At 39.8% G+C, this 21109-nt stretch overlaps 1 protein-coding gene across 1 annotated transcript in view; it reads left to right on the top strand.

Moving 5' to 3' along the window:
* DROSHA (drosha ribonuclease III) overlaps nt 1-21109 on the top strand; it is a 579282-nt gene that overhangs the window by 544060 nt on the left and 14113 nt on the right. Inside the window, exons 28-30 of the mRNA XM_077492043.1 lie at nt 9992-10074; nt 10816-10919; nt 20551-20643. Of these exons, the coding sequence (XP_077348169.1) occupies nt 9992-10074; nt 10816-10919; nt 20551-20643 (280 nt within the window). The remainder of the gene's footprint in view (nt 1-9991; nt 10075-10815; nt 10920-20550; nt 20644-21109) is intronic.

Genomic DNA, 21109 nt, shown 5'->3' with positions numbered 1-21109 from the left:
CAGGTTGAGCACCCATGCTTTAAGGTAAGCATACAGGGTAGGTATGCATTTACCAAATTCACCCACTAATTAGATAAACAAAAAGCTTTTATTTACTGGACATTATTTGCAAACTCAACAAAGTAGTAAAGCATTTGCCAACCAGCCTTATGATGTACATTTTCAGATCTCATATGTCTGGCAAAGCAGAGGTGTCAGAACATTTCAAGAGACTTTTGACCAGAATAAACATACCTCCAGAAATCTCATTTGATGTTCAGCTAAATGTATAATTTTTGTCTTACTGAATATCTAGCATATTAAACCTCATCCTCTAAAATTTGATTTGTGTTGGAAACAGTTTCCAAAGTCAGGCAGTTTTCTTTCACATGTGCAGTGGACACAATTGCTGTATGTCCCTAATATGATGCCATGTCTTAACGCAGTCAGTGTAAAACTGCAAACTGCTTATGTTTGCTGTATGTGCTTTGGAAGTTCAGCTGGGTTCCATAGCTTTAGCTATCATAGGTTTGATAGAAGACAGATTTTAGATAGCACAACCATCTATAGCTGATGTACACTATAGTAACTGGTGACCTAGTTACAATCGGGTTTAGAACATTGATATTTGGTTTTAAGTACAAATCTTATTAGACCTTTTTACTAGCTTTGTTAATTTACATTACATACATTTTCATTATTTTTGTTTTGCCATGGTATCAATATATTTTAGTGTAAAATAATATACTTTTACTGTGTGTTAACAACAAAACATTAAAGTCGGTTTTAAAATGTAAATGAAAAGCTACATGAAAATTACAATGGGAAATCTTCTTCTATTATTATTATTATTATGCTTGTTCTACTTGCATATCACATTTTGGAGCAGTTATATGTTTTGGGTCTTTTTCTTAAAGAAGCTTCCCTTTTACTTAATGTTGTTATTTTTTTATTTAGTTACATTGGACAGATCACAGGACAGTTTTGCAGAATATAATTATTTTGTATTTCCTTCCTTTGTAAAATGTAATTCTGGGGGTAAAAATTATAGACTTGCCCATATTTTACATCCAATGCTCAAGCGGTGGTCTGGAATAAAAAAAAAAAAAAAGAACATCTGAGCTACTCTGCTTCCACTATTAATAAGTAAAGTGCTGACTTTTGTTAAACCGTATTTGGTTTGTATTTGACTGGGTCCTGTTGAGTCCATCAAATGATTCCAGGACAGGCTTTGTTAGATTAAAAATGATTAAATTATAGCATAATGCATCTCTAGTGGTGTTTAACGCATCTATTTCCTTAGTCTATTGCAGCCAATTTATTTTATGAATGTTTTCTTCTAATGTAGTTATGATATTTGAGGGTACTGAAATAGTTAAGACACATAGATGATAGATGTTATTGGTGTAATGTGATCAGAGGTTAGTGGAGAAAACTCATACGCTGTCATAATGACTACTTAGAATGCACATAGAGTGCATAGTTAATATTATTGTCAGTTGTGGAACAGTATGCAGTAAAATGCTAAACTCCAAACAACTAGATTTAACAACACATCATTTGGGGCTTGTGAATTCAGTCAAAGGTTGACATGCCATTGAGAGAGATAGATAAGGTAAGATACAGTGGATATAAAAAGTCTACATCCCTGTTAAAATGTGAGGTTTCTGTGATGTAAAAATATGAGACACCGATAAAAAATTTCAGAACTTTTTCAAACTTTAATGTGTTCTATAAACTGTACAAATCAATTGCAAAACAAACTGAAATCTTTTAGGGGGGAGGAGTAAAAACGAAAGAACTAAAATAATGTGGTTGCATAAGTGTGCATACCCTCTTATAACTGGGGATGTAGCTGTATTCAGAATTAAGCAATCGCATTCAAAGTGATGTTAAATAGGAGTCAGTACACACTTGTCTTTATTTAAAGTGCCTCTGATTAGCTCCAAATAAAGTTCAGCTGTTCTAGTAGATCTTTCCTGACATTTTCTTAGTCACATCCTACAGCAAAAACCATGGTCCACAAAGAGCTTCCAAAGCATCAGAGGGATCTCATTGTTAAAAGGAGAAGGATACCAAAGAAGTTCCAGGACATTAGATATACCATGGAACACAGTGAAGACAGTCATCAATTGTAGAAAATATGGCACAATAGTGACTTTACCAAGAACTGGACATCCTTCCAAAATTGATGAAAAGACGAGAAGAAAACTAGTCAGGGAGGCTGGCATTATGGCAGACACGTCTGACACTTTTGACACTATTTTGGGACCATTGTCCTTTATACAGCGATCAGTGCTATAAAAATGCACTGATTACAGTGTAAATGACACTGGCAGGGAAGGAGTTAAACACTAGGGGGCGATGAAGGGGTTAAGTGTGTCTTATGGAATGATTCTATCTGGGGGGTGGGCTACTACTCACATGACAGCGATCACTGCTCCCGATGACTAGCAGTGATCTCTGTCATGTATCTAGCCAGAACGGGGAAATGCCTTGTTTACAACAATCACATGTGACACAATCACCGGGCACCCAAGGGAACAACAAGTCCATGGAACCAGCGGTCACAAAGCACACGGCGCGCCCAATCACTTGTGACACAATCACCGGGCACCCAAGGGGACATCAAGTCCATGGGACCAGCAGTCATGAAGCACATGGAGCGCCCACAATGTTGCATCTTAAAGGGGACGTACCTGTACGTGCATTTGCCCAGCCGTGCCATTATGCCGACGTATATCGTCGCGCGCTGGTCGGCAAGGGATTAAGGCTGGGTTCACACTGCTGCGGGGGGAGATCCGGATGTGATTCGCACCGCAAATCACATCCGATCTCCGTAGCGATGCGAGTTCGGCCATACAGATAGTATGGCTGAATTCGCATCGCTCCCGCAGCAAACTCGCACGGGACCCTTTTTTTGGTCCGCAACAGAATCGGATCGCATGGGGGTTCACGCCATGCGATCCGATTCCTGTGCGAGTCGGCAGATCGCACTGCGATATGCGGACGGATCTGGGGGTGTCATTAACATATCATTGACACTCCCAGCCGTCCGCATAGGGCAGTGTGAACTGCCGGCGGGAGTAATGCGATGCGGGAAAACGCCGCGGATTCGCGGCGTTCCCGCATCGCAGCGGTGTGAACCCGGCCTAAAGTAGCTGCAGGAATATCTGGCAAGTACTGACTGTGTGGTACATGTGACAACAATCTCCCGTATTCTTCATATATCTGGGCTATGGGGTAGAGTGGCAAGATGGAAACCTTTTCTGATGAAGAACAACATCCAAGCCCGGCTAAATTTTGCTAAAACACATCTGAAGTCTCCGACAACACTGGACACCACCAAAAGAACACCATGCCCACCGTGAAGCATGGTGGTGATAGCTTCATGCTTTGGGCTGTTTTTCTTCGGCTGGAGCAGGGGCCTAGGTAGAGGGAATTATGAACAGTTTCAAATACCAGTCAATATTGGCACAAAACCTTGTGCTAGAAACCTGAACATCTTTCAGCATGACAACGACCCAAAGCATACATCCAAATCAACAAAAGAATGGCTTAATCAGAAGAAGATTTATGTTTTGGAATGGCCCAGACCTGAATCTGATTGAAAATCTGTGAGATGATCTACAGAGGGCTGTGCACAGGAGATGCCATCGCAATCTGACAGATTTGGAGTGTTTTTGCAAAGAAGAGTGAGCAAATATTGCCAAGTCAAGATATCCCATGCTGATAGACTCATACCTAAAAAGACTGAGTGCTGTAATAAAAGCAAAAGGTGCTTCAACAAAGTATTAATTTAAGGGTGTGCACACTTATGCAACCATATTATTTTATTTTTCTATTTTTTTACTTCCCTCCACATAAAAGATTTCAGTTTGTTGTTAAACTGAGTTGTACAGTTTATAGGTCACATTAAAGGTGGAATAAGTTCTGAAATTATTTATCTTTGTCTCATTTTTTTACATCACAGAAATCTGAAATTTTGACCGGGGTGTGTAGACATTTTATATCCACTGTCAATATTTTACCTGCAAAATAAATTTTTATTTATGACCATACAGCCCTGTCAAGCAGCACATTTCCCTGTTGCAGTTAGGCAGTAAAGATGGATCATGTACCTGCTTTAAGTCTGCTATTGGATTGTAAAGGAAATGCAGCAGACTGATAAGCCCATCCCTTTACTGTCTCCTCATATACTGTCTCACAATTTTTCGTTCAGCAGTAGAGCATTGCACTAAATTTGTTTTGCCGTTTAGTGCTACCTTGTCTAAATGCAAAAAAAAAAATACTTCTAGAATGAATACACATACTTTTATGCAACCTATTTGTGTTACTGGTGCAACCAAAACCAGTCACATAGCCTATCGCTAAATCTTCACAGTGTTGTTCTTTTGAAATGCTTGGATTTGCAAGCTTCTCCACCTCATACCCTTGTTTATTAGATACCAACTGATATTCACATTAATATACACACACTTATATTGCACTTTGAAAAAATGTGAGCAGGCTTTCAATTTATACCTACACCCATGTGCTCCACACACATACTATTTGAGCATAAACTGCATGCTGACAAAAACAAATGTTAAGGACACCAAATGCATCAAAATGTGTTGTAATCACTGTAAGATTACACATTACACCGAGATCCCTCCACACTGAATTTGGTCTCACATCCTACTTAACTTGGTCAAGAGGTGGAATCCCCCCCCCCCCGCCACCCTGCCTGTGGGGGGTAGAGACTAGCCCCCATGGGAAGAATTCTGATCACAAGATCACGCTCATGTATAACCCTCCCACGCCCTCCCACTGATAACAAGCGTACCTCAGTGGGACACAGATCAGGGATATAAATGCTATGTTTCCGGAGAAGATGGGTTGATGTAGATGCGTACCCCCCTTACATCTGTACTATTGTTGACATGCTATTGCTTACCTGTATTTGGATCCTCTGTAAGACAAATATTATGTTTGTACTGTCTTTTTGTTGTCAGAAAATAAAAAAACTTTCTGTTAAAAAAAAAGATTACACATTACAAATGATGTCACATTAAAGCCCATGATGGTGGAACAAGTTGGAGGTATAAAACCATATATTCCATGTCATTTTAGTTTTATTCCAGTACCTCTGATTCAGCAGCATCAGATGACTGACTGACAGAAACTGCTGGATAAAGAGTTTGTTGGGGAAAGGCTACAGGTTGGGTTTGAACTTCCTGACCTACTTACTTAAAAAGGAAAATAATGGTGCAGATATTATCTGTGAAAAATCTGCCTGGGACCCACCAGTCCAGAGGGGTCCAAGCTAGTAAAGCTGCAGGTGCACTAGCTTGTAAATAAGAAAATAATACCAACCCACTCCTCAGATTTGGCACCAATCATAAAATTCAATAAAACAAAATGAAAACATTCTTGTGGCCTTGTAGTTCTAAAGAATTTTGTACAGTCACTGTCAACCTAAGTAACCATTTATAAAAAGATAGCAGTACACATCATTAGACATACTTCATTGGTACCTAACTAATGCCCCATAAAGTTTTTGCCCTGTTTCTATACTGCCTCTGTCACTGAATGCCACTCGAATCCTTAGAAATATTTTGTTGTTCACAGAGAAACCAACACCTCAGGAGTGTCTGTATACTGGTTCCCTTGCAACTCTTACTAGTTCCTTTTGCTGAGAGCGGAACTAACTTGGAGGACATCAAGAGGAACCACCCACTAGTGTCAGTTTCCATGTGGGCTTCAGAAAAAGATTTCCCAGGATCAGAGTGGTATTCAGTGGTGGGGGCAACAGCACTCTCTTTTTATTTACAGTTATGGTTATAATTGACAAGTTTACTTTGGCGACAGGGGTGCTTTAAGACAACCCATGCATCATGATTGGGCTGCTAATGCTCCACAACACACCAATGCATGCACATTATGCTATTTTAGGGTGATATTCCTAATGAATGGCACCACATTAAGGCATATGTCATGCATTAATACATTTCAAATTGTTGCAACACAACAGTTTGAATGGGCTCTACCTGTCCTGGTGACAAGTTTCATGAAATAGGGAGGAAAAATCTGCAATAAGGTCACAAACAGTAGGGATTTTAGCCTTTCCCTATTGTACTTAAAAAATAAAATATGTATTTTTTGTTTGTGTTGTAGTTTAAGTGTTACTAAAACCACAATAGTAAAATAAGTCTGTATATGCAGTAAAGCATGCTCGTTATACCCACGGTAGAACCTAAGGGGCTAATCCTGCGCATTGTGTAAAAAAAGGTGTTTGATCCTGTTTTTTCTGATCCTCCCCTTCTTCCATAGTCGTGCCAAATCTATCTCCTGCACATGCTCAGTTTGGTGTGTAGTGCTAGAGAGTTTTTTGTTTTGTTTTTCTTGGGAGGGTGCATGTGATCAGCACAGTGTGAATCAACACTGTCCAGACAGAGGGTCAGGGGTCCTACAGCCTCATAGGATAGTCAGAGGAGAATAAAAGCAGCTCCTACAAGCTTTAACCAGTGCTGAGCCGGACACTAATAGAAGTTACATGACTGCTATATACTGCTGATGAGAAAAGGTATTTAGCAGTTTATACTTACTAAAATAATTGGATTTCCATGTTCTGTGTACAGTGGAAGACCAGATAAAGTGAATGCAGGGTCCTGGGTTTAGTAACACTTTAAAAATTGTATCATGGAATCTTTCGATGGACTCAGGCCTCCTTTTACACGTTCAAGGAAACAGTACTCCCTAAATTTAGACATGCGAATGGCATGCTGACACAGAATCAGCAGACGTAATGGATTTATTACACAAATATTATTCTTCGCTGTATGGTGAACAGAAGAATGCATCAACTGGAGCCATAGACCATTTTCATACAGATCTCACTTTGCCTTCACTCTCAGACTCCCATCAGGAAATTTTGAAGAAGGAGATCACTATAGCAGAATTATTAGAGGTGATCAAACACACTAAGACCTCTAGGACTCCAGGGCCGGATGGCTTCTCCACGGCATATTACGAGAAATTTGTAACTCAGTTAGCACCCTATGTCCTCCAGTTCTTTATGGCAATACGGAGCGGTGTGGGCCTTGACGCAGACTCGAACAAAGCTAATATATGTTTAATACCTAAGCCCGAACAAGGACTATACAGATGTAGCCAACTACCGCCCAATATCCCTGATCAATAATGATCTAAAACTCCTGACCAACATATACGGGAATCGGTTCAATAACTTTCTATCACAAGTTATTCACATTTACCAGTTTGGGTTTGTACCAGGGAGACAGACCAAACGGTAGATCTGAACTCCATCTTCCAATCTACCGGAGATGGGGCGGCTGTTAGACGGGGCATGCTCTTGTCATTGGACCTTCACAAGCCCTTTGACTCTATATCCTGGCCTTTTCTGTTTTATATCCTAAGGAAATGGAACTATGGACCAAAATTTCTTACTCTGAGGGCTTCATATACCACTCCATCGGCTAACATTATTGGGTATGGTTTTACATCAGACCCTTTGCACATCCGGAGAGGAACTAGGCAGGGGTGTCCTTTTTCCCCTGCTCCTCTTCGTAATCGCTATCAAGACATTGGCAATGGCTATTAGATCCTATCCCAATGTTCATGGCATTGAAAGCGGTGGCAAAATGCATAACTGTGGCTTATTTGCCAATGACATGCTCCTATTTATATCGGACCCTGTCATGACCTTACCCAATCTATTTGCCCTGCTATCTGACTTTGGAGCCATCTCTGGATTAAAGGTCAATCAGCTCAAATCGGAAGCTCTCAATATAAACATCCTAGATGGGGTCTTGAATTCAATATTGCAATCCTTCTCCTTTAAATGGTGTAAACAAGAGCTATTGTATCTTGGTTAAACTGACCTCTGACATCGCCACACTATTTCGGACAAACTACACTCCTTTTTACGATGCTACAGAACGTGACCTGCAGACCTGTCAAAACCATGGCCGTCCAGATGACGGTTCTCCCCTGCATACTATATTATTTTAGATCTCTTCCCATACCAGTCCCTTTTGTTTTCCTCTGGCAGTTACAGTCCCTGATCTATACATTTATTTGAAATTAGGGTGGTTGCCTGGTGGTCCATTCTACCCTATACAGGTCCAAATGGCGAAGGGGGCTAAGAGTCCCACATTTCTTGCGATATTATAGGGCAGCACAATTGGTCCAATTATATCAAATTTTTGCTGAAGGATACAGACCCGATTGGGGCCGTCTAGAGATGCAAACAAGTCAGACCATTCCACTGGATCTTCTAATGTGGCTACCTGCGAAGGAGCGTCAGGCAGTGTCAAGCCCATCTTTATCCCACTCTTTGCATCTGTGGGGCACAGCGTACAGGATACACCCTTTAAAATCCCCCCATTTACCAGCAGCCCCACTTTTCAATAACCCTCACTTCCTACCAGGCCAACAGATCACCCGATTCACGTGGTGGATCAACAAGGGTTTTTACAGAATTGCTCTAATGGGAGGGATAAGACAACACAACTATTTTAAGGAAACCTTACAAATGCCCCCCACAGAGACGTATCGCCTGTACCAAATTATTCATTTCATGAAAACCTTGTTGAAACATCAGGTGGATATAACCACTAGGACACTTTTTGAAAACCACTGAATCACGGGGAAGGTTAACAGAGTTATATACCCTATTCATTAATCAGGGTAACAAACCTTCCTACCAAACGACTTAGGAATCGGACCTGGGGGAAATAGTGGAAGAGAAGGTGTGGACAAAATGGTTGACTATGGAGCACAAAGGCTAACGCATCACCTCATGGGTAGAGGCAAACTATAAGGTGCTAGCGCATTGGTACCTTGTCCCTACAAGGCTAGCTAGACTATACCCCTGCACTTCACCCCTTTGGTTTTGAGGGATGCTATTAGATCAGGAAGCCTCTCTGGCCATAATATAAACTTTCTTAATGGGTTTTGTTATTACGTATGTGATGAGAGCCACCGAGAACGATGTATATTGCATCCCTGTTTCAACCATCTTTTGATGAATATCTGGGCATAATGTTCTGTATGCTGTTTTGAAAAACTATTGAAACAATAAGGGAATAAATATTTTTAACAGAGCCCCAAATAGCAGTAAAATCCCAACATGGTTCCATTCCTTCTTCAATCTCTTCATAACTGAAAACAAAAATTAACACCCCATATGATATAAATTTGTGCTTTTCCTAAACTCTCGCCCCATCCACACCATGGTAAAGAAGGAGATATAAACTCAGGTCCTGTAGCTCCTCTGCCTCTATATTCAGTATTATCAGGCTTAGTTGTGCTGTAGAAATAAAAACAAGATGGGATGGGTGCCCATCTATTGGATGTCTGCCCTGGGCCCACCAGTATTTTTAAAGGGTTCTGTAGGCATCCATAATCAGATGATACAATTGTGCATATTTAGCTGGTAAATAGGTTGAAACAATATGTCATTTAGTCCTACATGAAGACCAATATCACGATTCGCTTTCAGACTCATTGATAAGCAAATAGCTTGCCAACTAAGGAGCGTATACTAAAGTCCCTGTAGTAATATATTGCCGGATATAAAGTGAAACAAAAACTTCTGTCAACTATTAGCAGTAAAAGAAATGTATGTTCATGTAGCAGAGTGTTCTCCTGTCACCATCTGAAGTGGAAGCAAATAGTATAAAAATAATTAGACCGTGCTGTGTAATGAACAATTCTGTCTTTTCGGACTAGAGGTGCATTGGTGGCTCTTCCATAAATATTTAATATTACAATGCATTTCTGTGTCGGAAAAAATAAGTGCTTCCATTTTTCCTTTCACCAACCTGCTCCATTCTCTTAACTGCCTGGCATTTGCTTTTAGTGTTCAAGCATCTAGAACCACTCAGTGCCCCAGCTACTTAATTTCATCTTTAAAAATGTGACCAACATGTGTTTTTTTTTTTTCTTTTATTGCTTTTTATAGCTAGCAGTATGTAGAGTTTTAACCTATGTGTTTTACCTGTAGCATTTATTGCGGCACTTTATATCGATAAGGACTTGGAATACGTTCACACTTTTATGAATGTGTGCTTCTTCCCACGACTAAAGGTAAATGACACTTAATATAGTGATAATTTTCTGTAGTCTCTGTTTATCTAAATGTGTCCAAAAACTTTAAGCCAAAATATCATGTCATCAATGTCTGAAAGAAACATTGTCTGTATTGCCCATAGCAATAGCTAATTTCATTATTCTGTTATGTTTCTAGTACAAGTTCATTAATACAATAACCCAATTGGTTGATTTGATCAACATAGACAGTTCCTCTTTCAGACCTCCTGATAAAGGAGTCATAAACACAGTTTCTTCCACACCCAAAAGAGTTAAATGTCAGTGCATACAGGAAATCTATTGACCCAAAACTGCATTTCCATTTAAAGCCTGTAGATGTATTTTGTGAAGATGGATCGGCAAGGAAAAGATAACATTCTTCAGATACCCTCGGGGTGTCAATAAGTAACTGGGAAATCACTTTTCAATAAAGATAGCCTGCTCGAGGGGCATCTCTGAGTGAGTTTAGGTACTTATGTAGTCCACACATAGAATAGTCAGTCATCAGAAGCGCAGAAGAGTTTGACAAAGTAGATTAATCAAAACTTGTTTGGAAGGGAGTTCTCCTATCCAGACTCTGATTGATGCTATCTAGGGTTTTGCAGGGCTGAATAACAAAAGATTATTGTTCCGATACATTTGACCAAGTGATTCTTACTGCCTCCTGCATTGTTTTTGTAAGCGTCTATCAAACACTATTTAGAGGCGAATGATTTTTCTGTTCTGTCTGGTGTACAGGAGTTTATTCTAAATCAAGACTGGAATGATCCTAAATCTCAACTTCAGCAATGCTGTTTGACTCTGAGAACAGAAGGAAAGGAGCCAGATATTCCTCTGTACAAGTAAGACCTATTTTGTAATTGCTTCCAGGGTACACGTACAAATGATAACATTAAATTATGTTTACTCACTGGACAGTGCACAATGTTCTTATAATAGGTCTGATTAATATTCTCAGGACACTAGATCTGTACAAAACTTTGTCTTTAAGTTTAATGGATAATTTTTCCTTTTCTTTCTATACCATATTGTAATGACCTGCACAACATTCACAAAAGGACATTCTCAAGCAAATTAGAAGCAAATCAGGATGCTTCTCTGCAAATTCTGCACCTTTTTTTTTGTATTTGCATTCCCAGTGTGAGCATGGGCAAGGTTCTACAAGAGGAGCCAATGTCCACAGGGCGTGTTGGCAGTGGGCACAGGGAATACGTCATCCCTATAACACCCCACTTTGTGCTTACAAGCTGAACATGCACATCATGTCAGCGCATCCAGTTGTACTCTGCAGCAGAAGCATGCATTTTGGTGGATCATTCTGCCACAGCATGCAGGCCATGAAAAAAAAAAAAAAAAAAAAAAAAAAAAAAATATATATATATATATATATATATATATATATATATATAAATAGTGCCATTTCTCCCCATCTTTTTCTGGCTGGAGACACAAACTTCTCACTTTGGCTTTCTTAGCAGCACCCCATGGGCATCCACAGAACTTTTTTCGGAGTGGGGGGAATCATTTTAGGTCACCCATGCTCCGCCCCTTTTTGATAATTTCATGAAGAGGATGGGCTTCATCATTATCGCATAAAGTAAGAATGTACTTGGTTTTGCTGTGGCGATCTGAGCCACATACAAAACTATTCAAAATATGCTGCTACCACAGCAAGTGAAGGTATAAATAATCATACAATTAGGCAATCGATCAATTACAAAAAAAAAATTACACCTGCATGGTGCAGCATTGGCTTAAGCCAGTGGAGATCTTAAATTCTATATGGGCACAATAACCTCTTTATGCTATGTTGCTGTGCTTAACCACTTGCCTACAGGGCACGTTCACCCCCGTCCTGCGACTGACCAATTTTCAGCTTTCAACACTTTGACAATTGTGCAGTCATGCAACACTATACCCAAGTAACATTTTTATAATTTTGTTTCACACAGATAACGCTTTCTTTTGGTGGTATTTAATCACCACTTGTTTTTTTTTTGTTTTTTGCTAAAAAAAAAAAAAATGAGCGTTCTCTTATCATGTTTGTCTGTACTTTCCTGCACTTTCCTCTCTAGTGTGTGGACATGACACCTTGCTGATTCCAGGGGGGTACTTGACCCCCTCCTGTGGATGCCCATTCAGCATCCTGCTGCACAGCCCACTCCTGGCCTCTAGGGGTTCTCCTGACACCCTGAAAAGAGCCAACCTGACACCTGGAATGGGACCTCCTGGCTGCTAGCTGGGGCACCCCTAACCCCTCAATGAGATCATCTGTCTCTTGGTTTCTGGCTGGGGCACCTCTGACCCCTGGTGGAGACCACAGTCTTCAACTGGGATCCCTGAGCTATCCTCAGGCTTGCATATATTAAAACCCTGCACACCTGTGTACTCAGGGGCAAGGGAAACCATCCCCTCCAGTAGAAGACTATTGAATATTGCAAGCAGCTATACCGGCTCCTAGCAATAATTGCATGTAAGATCTGGCAGGCTGGTTGTACCCAAGGTGATCAGAATTCAAACCATCTGTAGCAGTCCTAAAGCTGGCTATACATTTCTTGCTCAGTTTCCTTTAAATTTACCATCAACTGTGTGGTACACGGGCCTGCCTGATTGCATACAATTTGAAAGTGTTTAGGTTTGACCTCCTGTCATATTGTTTTGGTAAATCTAAAGAAAAAATGGACAAGAAAATTGTATAATGTGTAGCTTTAAACTACTTTGAGCTGTTTGGAGGAAAGCAAAAAAAATTATTTTGTTAATGTATCCATTTTTAATGTAATTAATTTTGTATGTAACAAGATAGTCTATTTGTGTTATGGTAGCTTTTGAGTGAGATTCACTTGAAAGTGAACAAAGAAAGCTAAGTAGATAATCATTTTTTGATATGTATAAATTACATTTCAGCAAGTACATATCCTTGATAACATAGGTTTGTGATGAAGATACTATAGTAGATAAAGTATATCTTAATATACCAGTAACAGAAGTTTCTCTTTAGCATTGCATATGTGCATATATAATATGAAAACGATCCTGTAGATCATTTTCTGTGTTTTTATAACACTTTAACTGTAACACATTAAGAAAGAAATACTTATTACAGTCATAAAACTCCTCTTTCTTTCTGTGTGTTCTATAAAACAAACCCAGCACATTTGTGTTAGTAAAATAGACAACATCAACATCTCTGTGTGTGCCACTTTCCTCTAATTGTGTGATGTCCCTTGTCTAAACGAAGGAGCTCCTGCAGTGAGCAATGCAGCGGCATCATTTGTGTGCTGTGATCCAGCATGTAGAAATCATAATCAATAAGGCTTCAGCCTTCATCATCATTTAGAAGCCATGGCCAGCAAGAAAAACTCATAAACTGGCTGATTCCTGGTCGATGCAGGAAAGTGCTGAGACTCGAGGAAGCCAATCCAAAACAATCCCTTATTAGTATGATTACAATAATAATTTCTGATTGGTTTGGAAAATAATGTGGCATATTTCAAACATTATATTGAAATAGTTTTCTACATTACCTCTAGATTTTTCCAGCTCCTTTTTGGAGCTCCCGATGGCCTTTATATATAGATATCTATATATAGATCTATAGATATCTCTAATAGATATAGATATCTATATCTATATATATATATATATATATATATATATATATATTTATATACACACGCCGATTTCATTAGGTTTCAGTTCACCTCTGTCCCTTTTCCACACCCTTGGGCTGGGTTCACACTTGCTGTGGCCATGGCTCACAGCAGGGAGTCCAGTGTGTTCCTGTACACCAATTCAGCTGTAAATTAGGTCAGAATTTCTGCCTGAGTTCACCCCTTAAACTGAGCCAAATACGCGCACGACCCTTTGCCAGTGCACTATGTGGCCACCCCAGAGCTCCCCTGACATGCACATTTGCATCAGTGTGAACCCAACCTTACTCCTGTATGATGCTGGGCAGGTACATTGAGCAGCATGGATGAGATATCAGCATTTAAAGTTATTTCCTTTTGAATCATATGCTCCTTTCATTTAGATTGTGAGCTCTCACGAGCAGGTCCCTCCTTACCCTCTTGTCTTGAATTGTATTATACCTGTACTGTCTCCCTTTATTTTTTAAGTTGCCATACAAACTGTTGCCACTATATACATGTTTTATAATAACAAAGGAAACCTGTTAACCTCCCTGGCGTTATGATTATGTCAAATTTTTGTGTCTGAAAGCGGTACAATTGTTTTGCACAGAAATTTGGCGTTTTATATTGTAGGCCTGTAATTCTTAGCAATAACACACTTAAATCTGTCCAAACAAGAGTCTAGTAGATATCGCGGGTATGATAGAGTTTGAAACACAGTCATAAATTATAATAGATAACTAAATAAATAATTATAAAAACAAATAATATAATAATAACATGAATTTCCCCACGATTCACTATCGCTCAATTCTTCAAGTATTCTAATTTACTATCACTGTTTTCTAGCTGGTCTAAAACCACTTTTGATGTAAAGGGACATTTTTTGGTTGCTATGGACAATCTCAAGTTTCCAGGCAGAAAGAACAGTATACTGTATATAATATAAAACTGCATGCAGGGCATTGGACAAAGCATTAGGGACAAAAGGGATGTAAAATGACTTCATACAGTAAAGTAATCGGTAAGATTACAGTGTACTGTATGTGTTATGAATTTTCAATTTTTGGAATTTGCCGCCGGGCTCTGCCCCCGTGCCTCATGGCGCTCTCAGGGAATGGACACACAGGACATCGGGATGGAGGACAGAGCCCGCAGCTACATCGTAGGATCCTGAGGACAGGGTAAGTACACTGCACCAGGATCCTACAATGCAATCCCAAGTGTGACTCGGGGTTACCGCTAATGGTACTGAAATTTAACCCAGAGCCACACTCGGGAAAACCGCCAACTAACTAACACCAGCAAGACAAAGGCATAATGAGCTAGTATACAATGTAATATGTAAAATGTAATACTCACCTGAGATCGAAGCCCTCGCTGCGGTGCTCGTACACAGCCCCAGCCAACGACCTCACCCTCGGGGGTTACTTTCGGGTATCGTGGCTTCGGCACTGTGATTGGCCGGAGCAGCGATGACGTCATTCCCGCGCGTGCTAATGGCGCGCTCACTGAAGCAACCGCCATTGCTTCATTTTGTCAGTGCGCCTGTGTCGATGACGCCGGCACATGCAAATACAGGGTATATCCCCTAAAACGTGCAGGTTTAGGAGATATCTTATTATACCTTATTATAGGCTTACCTGTAGCACACAGTGGTCGGTAAGTGTTTACAACCACAAGAGAGACATATGTTGACCACCATTGCTGACCTGTTTCTATCAATACTACATTTATTCTGGGTCAGTGATTTAATGTCAGTAGGACAGATCAGCAATGAAAGCTTCCTTGATTCTTTTATGACAGGTTCCTTCCAAACTTTTTGCAGTAGTTTCTCCGTCTAATAATCTGTCACTGTGCTGGACATAAGCGAGTTTTATAACTATGAAATATCTCATGCTACCAGCAGAGAAGGTCATTAAAGTTGGCCATAGGTGGATCAAATCTCGACCGGCTGAGCAGGGACCAGCTGAGATTTGATCCATCTATGGGCAGGCTGGTTGTACTGCAGTCAATCTATTGATTGACTGCAGTACAACCAGCCTGTCTGACGTTTTTCATGCGATCACTGCTTGCAGCTATAGTTGCCAGCAGTGATCATTGTGTTCTGCTGACAGGGAAGGCAGAAAACAATAGCGCACTACAGAAGGGATTCCCCCATCAACACTGACAGTGTTGATGGGAGAATCAAGCAATTTTCTCTGCATTATTTATGGGCTGCTTTAAAAAGAAGATGTATCCATAAGTAAGATGATTTCAAGGATAAGAATAACAAAAGAATTGCAAAGGTCTCTAGTGTGTCATTCTTCCTATGTAGAATTATTACTTGATTTACTGGAAAATATGCTGTGGTAGAAATGAAAATATATCCGATAAATATTTCCATGAGGCACCAGGCCATCAGCATTTCAGATCTCTATGGTAACTAATATTGAGTTTTCTTGTACATCTTATCCTCCAGGTTGTGATTGTGTAGAGAAGAGAGTCCCAAATCCTAAATTCTACAAAATCTGAAAACATAGGGCCGGCACATATTAAAGTGGCCCAGAGTACAGATGAACAGTCCCACAGGTGTTCCCACAGCAAAAATTCAGTAGAATGTGCAGAGCTATCTCTTATTATGAGATCCCTAGCACTTACTGGTGACAGTGGGGTTGATGTACTAAAACTGGGGAGTGCAAAAATCTGGTGCAACTCTGCATAGAAACGAATCAGCTTCCGTGTTTTTTGGTCAAATCTTAATTGCACCCTCTAGTTTTAGTAAATCAACCCCACAGTGCCTAGGTTTCCTGTCGTAAAAGATAGATCATGCAAATTGATGCTAGCAAGCTAATCTGCCAAGCCTAACTGCCTATGCTGGCCACACAACTAACAAAATGTAAAAATTGTATTGCTGAGTATTGCTTTTTGGTGAAATGGTGAAAAATCCTTAAATCTGTTCTTTTCAGTAATAATTGTAAGGAAAAGATTAGAACAAGTAATGAAATATATGATCATTTGACCATTTGTTGCTACTGGTTTGTCCAGCATGAGCTTCACAGGAAACAATCTTTCATAAAACTCTTCTGATTTCCTCCAGTCCAATTTTCTCCTAATGTCTGTGGTACTGAATGTATGCACGATGCAGAGGGTTGTTGCCAGTTATTTTGAATAGCATTTCAGAAATGATGTTATCAGACACTGTGACTCTATTGTTAGGTTGCATCTCAGTACAGTACCTCTTCTGATCTCTGCTTCATTTTTACTGGTGAGGAAATTACCTAAAATGAAAGGCTGCCTAAAACGAAATACATGAATTATGAAGCTGACAAACAACTACTTTGAGCAGTATTTTGCACGCAGAGACTAAAAGAGGTAACTGTACAGTTGTTGGTACCTGATAACATACATTTCCTCTGCTTTCTTTTTTTGTTAATATTCTAACTCTTTTCTGTTACAATGTGCATACATTTCAGTGTATTATCAAGACAAAAAAAATGGACTCTAGGGGGTAAAGGTATGCAGAGTATTATAAAAGTGTTTTTTGTTTGTTTTCCGTCCTTGTTTTTTTTTTGTTTTTTTTTCGTTTAAAGGTTTGCATCGGCATGACAGAGGAAAGACTCAAACATAAACATTTGGACAACTGTGAGATTTGTTGTGCCATTGCAAACATTACTCTTTTATGCCCACACGTCATTTAAAAAAAAGACAAAAGAGAAGAGCCACTCTTGATATACACCAGAGAACAGAATGGATACAAACTGTCGGATCAGATAGGTGTGATAGAGAGGGAATGGGCATTCTGTATGGTACAACACTGAACTTATCCTTAGGATCCGTACACAAGGGCCGAATGCCAGGAGACATCGGCCTTTAAAGAAAAAATGTCCGACATTAGGCCCGTTTGTGTGTCATCCCTGTCCAACAGAAGCCAGCTTCTGTCAAACAAGCATGCTAGAAAGCCAACAGCTGACTGACTCCCGATCGGCACTCTCAGCCAGTAGCAGAGAGCGCTGATCGGTGTGATCTGGCAGGGGGGCCACTTCCCTATCAGAACAAAACAGCTCCACAGGGGAGATCACTATACTAACTTTGCATTGTTAGTACAGCAGCTCTGACCAACTTGTTTCCTGGACATAGTCTACTGATTCTGGAGCCGACAGTATCTTTGTGTACAGAGAGTAATCTAAAAGATAGAACATAATTAATACATTTATTCATTGTCTGTGTCATCCTATTGTATACCCATAAGTGGCAGTCCCAGATAGAGTGTCTAAGTGAAGGGAGAAATGTCAGGGCCAGGGCCCCTGTGGGATCTCCTAACATGCTTTCCCACTCTACACCACCCTCTCCTGTGCAAATCAGGGAATGCAGCTAAATGAGACCATTCTACCTTTTCTTTCAAATGCAGTGGTTTCCTTCCACTGGGCAGAGATCACCAGATCAAAAGGAGACACTATACATGTTCTAAAGAAAACAACAAATGCAGTAGTACACCATGCTATATTCCCATTTTTATGTCAACATGATACTAATATAAAAAAAAAGCCTGGTTTGTTCCATTACCTTAATGTAACATCTCAGGGCCATGGCTGTGTACTAGCCTATCTCGTATTTACCCATAGTTTCATCAGTGCATAAAAAGCACGAAAATTTAGACAGAACTTCCCTAATTTGTTGGTGATGGTAGGTATAGGTGGTTACAAATTTTACAGTGTCTGTGAATTCATCTTTTTGCCTTTTTTCGCCCGAACAAAAGCTCGGACTGCGGGTGTTTAGGGTCTTAAGATGGTATTCCCTGCTGTTTCTTTCCTAAATAGGGAGGTAAAGATTTTACCCTCCCCTCTATTGTGATGTTTAAACAGAGGAACGTGATGCTATTGGCCACAGAATTCATAAACGAAAGGTTATTATCCAGTTCCTCTAGGAACTGGTATAGCCCATGGTCAAGACCAGTCCAAACCAGGAGGATATCATCGATGTAACTGTGCCACCCCCCCCAAGTAAAAGTCACCATACAGTGGTACCCATTGCAAAACCTTCAACCTGGTTCTGTATTGTACAACAGTGTACTTTCACAGGTACAACCTCCCATGCTTTATAAACAAAATGTTGTCAGTCCTATAATAGACCCTATGGAGTGGTTTCAGTTGATATAATTCTTTACTCAGTCAACTCTGACAACACTGGTGTGTTCCACTTTTTCAAAATGTTTTGTGGGTTTGGTGTAAAAGAGAAACCTAAAGGGGGGGTTCCCCAGAGAGAGTGGTTGGGGCGGGGTCCTGCCGCAACAAGAGGACAAGTATAGATTTACGCATACTAAAGGTATTCTTTGAAGAAGCAAAATAGACAACTGCTGCTGGTTCATCAAACAGGGAAATGTCAGTGAATTTGTGAATAATTTGGTGGGCTTGCTGCCAAAAAGGGAGTATGCCAGAGCATTCCCAGAAGATATGCAGAAGTGTGCCCTTGGTGCTTCGCCAACACTGGTCACTCTGCTTCGGAAACAGTTTGGCTAGGACAGTAGGAGTCCACTACCAACGAGTCAGGATCTTGTATGTGGTTTCTTGATATTTACTGCAAAGCAAAGATTTTAAAAAAACAGTATACACTCTTTTTGGCTATCAGTGAAGGTGATATTTAGATCTCTTTCCCATTCAGCCAAAAATGGGGATGGTGGGGTTGGACTGTGGAAAGTTTGGTTTTCTTATGTGGTTAAGGAGCAATGCTGTACAGATTAACCAGATTAGCACTTGTTTTCTTAAAACCCAATCAATCTTTCATTATAAGTTAGTTAAATGCATCACAGCTAGATCAAAGCAAAAGGTATACAAAGTCTTAGTTTGAGTTCTTTATAAATAAGCCACAGGTCCAACATGCCTCCTACTGAGTCAGAGCCAGAGCTCTCAAATCAGTGGGAAACCAGAACTTTTCGCTAATTGTAGGGCTATATATAATATATATATATATACTGGTTCAGCAGGAGTGGTGTTCAACCTCTGCAGTGGGACTACTGCTTCCTCACAGTGAAAAGAGTCCTGCTTTGCAACTGCTGGTAAGGAAAAGGGGTTTTATATCTGGGCTGTGGCTGCTTTAAAAAGAAGACAAACTGTAAGACTTTAAATGCCCTTTGATTTGCTGCACTTGTGTATGTATTTAGCTGATTTAAATTGAGGATTCAGTTAGATATTACCTTGTGAGAAAAATGCCCTTGGGTATAAAAAAGAAACTTGTTTCTGTGAACCGACTTTACTTCAGTCTCCGAGAAAGTTTTTGAATTCCAAGGGGAGCACAAAACAATTGTAAGTAAGGTGCAGCTCCTCTGAGAAACCTTGCGTTTGTTTGGCTGCTATAGATCGTGCAAAAAAAAAAGAAAAAGTTAGAATCTATGTAAAATTCTGATTTTGGAATAGAAGTTATGTTTCCTTAATTGCATTAGCAGTTCTGCAGTTGTCTGTTGCTGCTCCTTACAATATATAAATAGGTATGACAGTAATAACACTTTTGCGTTGTTTGAAAACGCCATGGTATAAGATTGAATTATTCTTTGAGTGTAAACTGTTCCTTCATATCAATGTTGCCAGAAGGAGAGGATGACTGCAGTGCCCTTCAATGTGACTACTATCAGAAAGTCAGCTGTGTGAGGGGATATATCTATTTTTCCAGTTATAACTTTATCTCACATATATTTTGTTCTTATAAATTCCAGAAACTTTCACATATAAATTTTTAGATGTTATGGAGGGATCAGGAGACAAAGTTCAAATATTCAGCATCTGAAACTAATGTTTAAGCTCCAACTTTTTCATGTACAGATAGTGCACGATAGTAATAAATTGAAAACTATTTTATCGTGTTTCAGGACTCTACAGACTGTAGGCCCTTCCCATGCAAGAACCTATACTGTTGCCGTGTACTTCAAAGGAGAGCGAATTGGTTGCGGTAAAGGACCAAGGTAATTTAAAAGCTTTCTCTTTATGTTTGATTAATAGATAACGCTGGAATGGTTTCTAATCGAGTGGCTCCAGCAATACGCATCACACACATTAATAAGTTATTTTCCCTCACTGGCCCTGTCCTGCCATGACTTCAAAGTAAAAACCAATATTGAGTTATTATGCTTGGTTAGTTATGACGAACACAATACCATACCCTTCTGCTTGTAGTGTCAGCTGTAATTAACAAAATCATACACGTATTGTCAGTTCATTACATACCTATGAACAAAGCCATATACATTACTCAAGCGACATGACATCTTTGAAGGAAAAGTTGACAGAAAATCCATGTTGCATCCCCTTTCCTTGTGCTCTTTGACAGCTCTTATTCTCATCCATCTGTGACTGAATTCTGTTAGAGATTTGTTTAAACCATCCAGAAGAAATGTTATTAGTAAGGGCTGTGCACATATTGTTTAATTT

The sequence above is a fragment of the Lithobates pipiens genome, unplaced genomic scaffold (assembly GCF_037356315.1).
Source record: "Lithobates pipiens isolate NorthernLeopardFrog02 unplaced genomic scaffold, aLitPip1_a1.2 Scaffold_19, whole genome shotgun sequence".
Classification (NCBI taxonomy): Eukaryota; Metazoa; Chordata; class Amphibia; order Anura; family Ranidae; genus Lithobates; species Lithobates pipiens.
The sequence above is the reverse complement of the archived record's forward strand: the minus strand, read 5'-3'. Positions and strand labels throughout refer to the sequence as shown.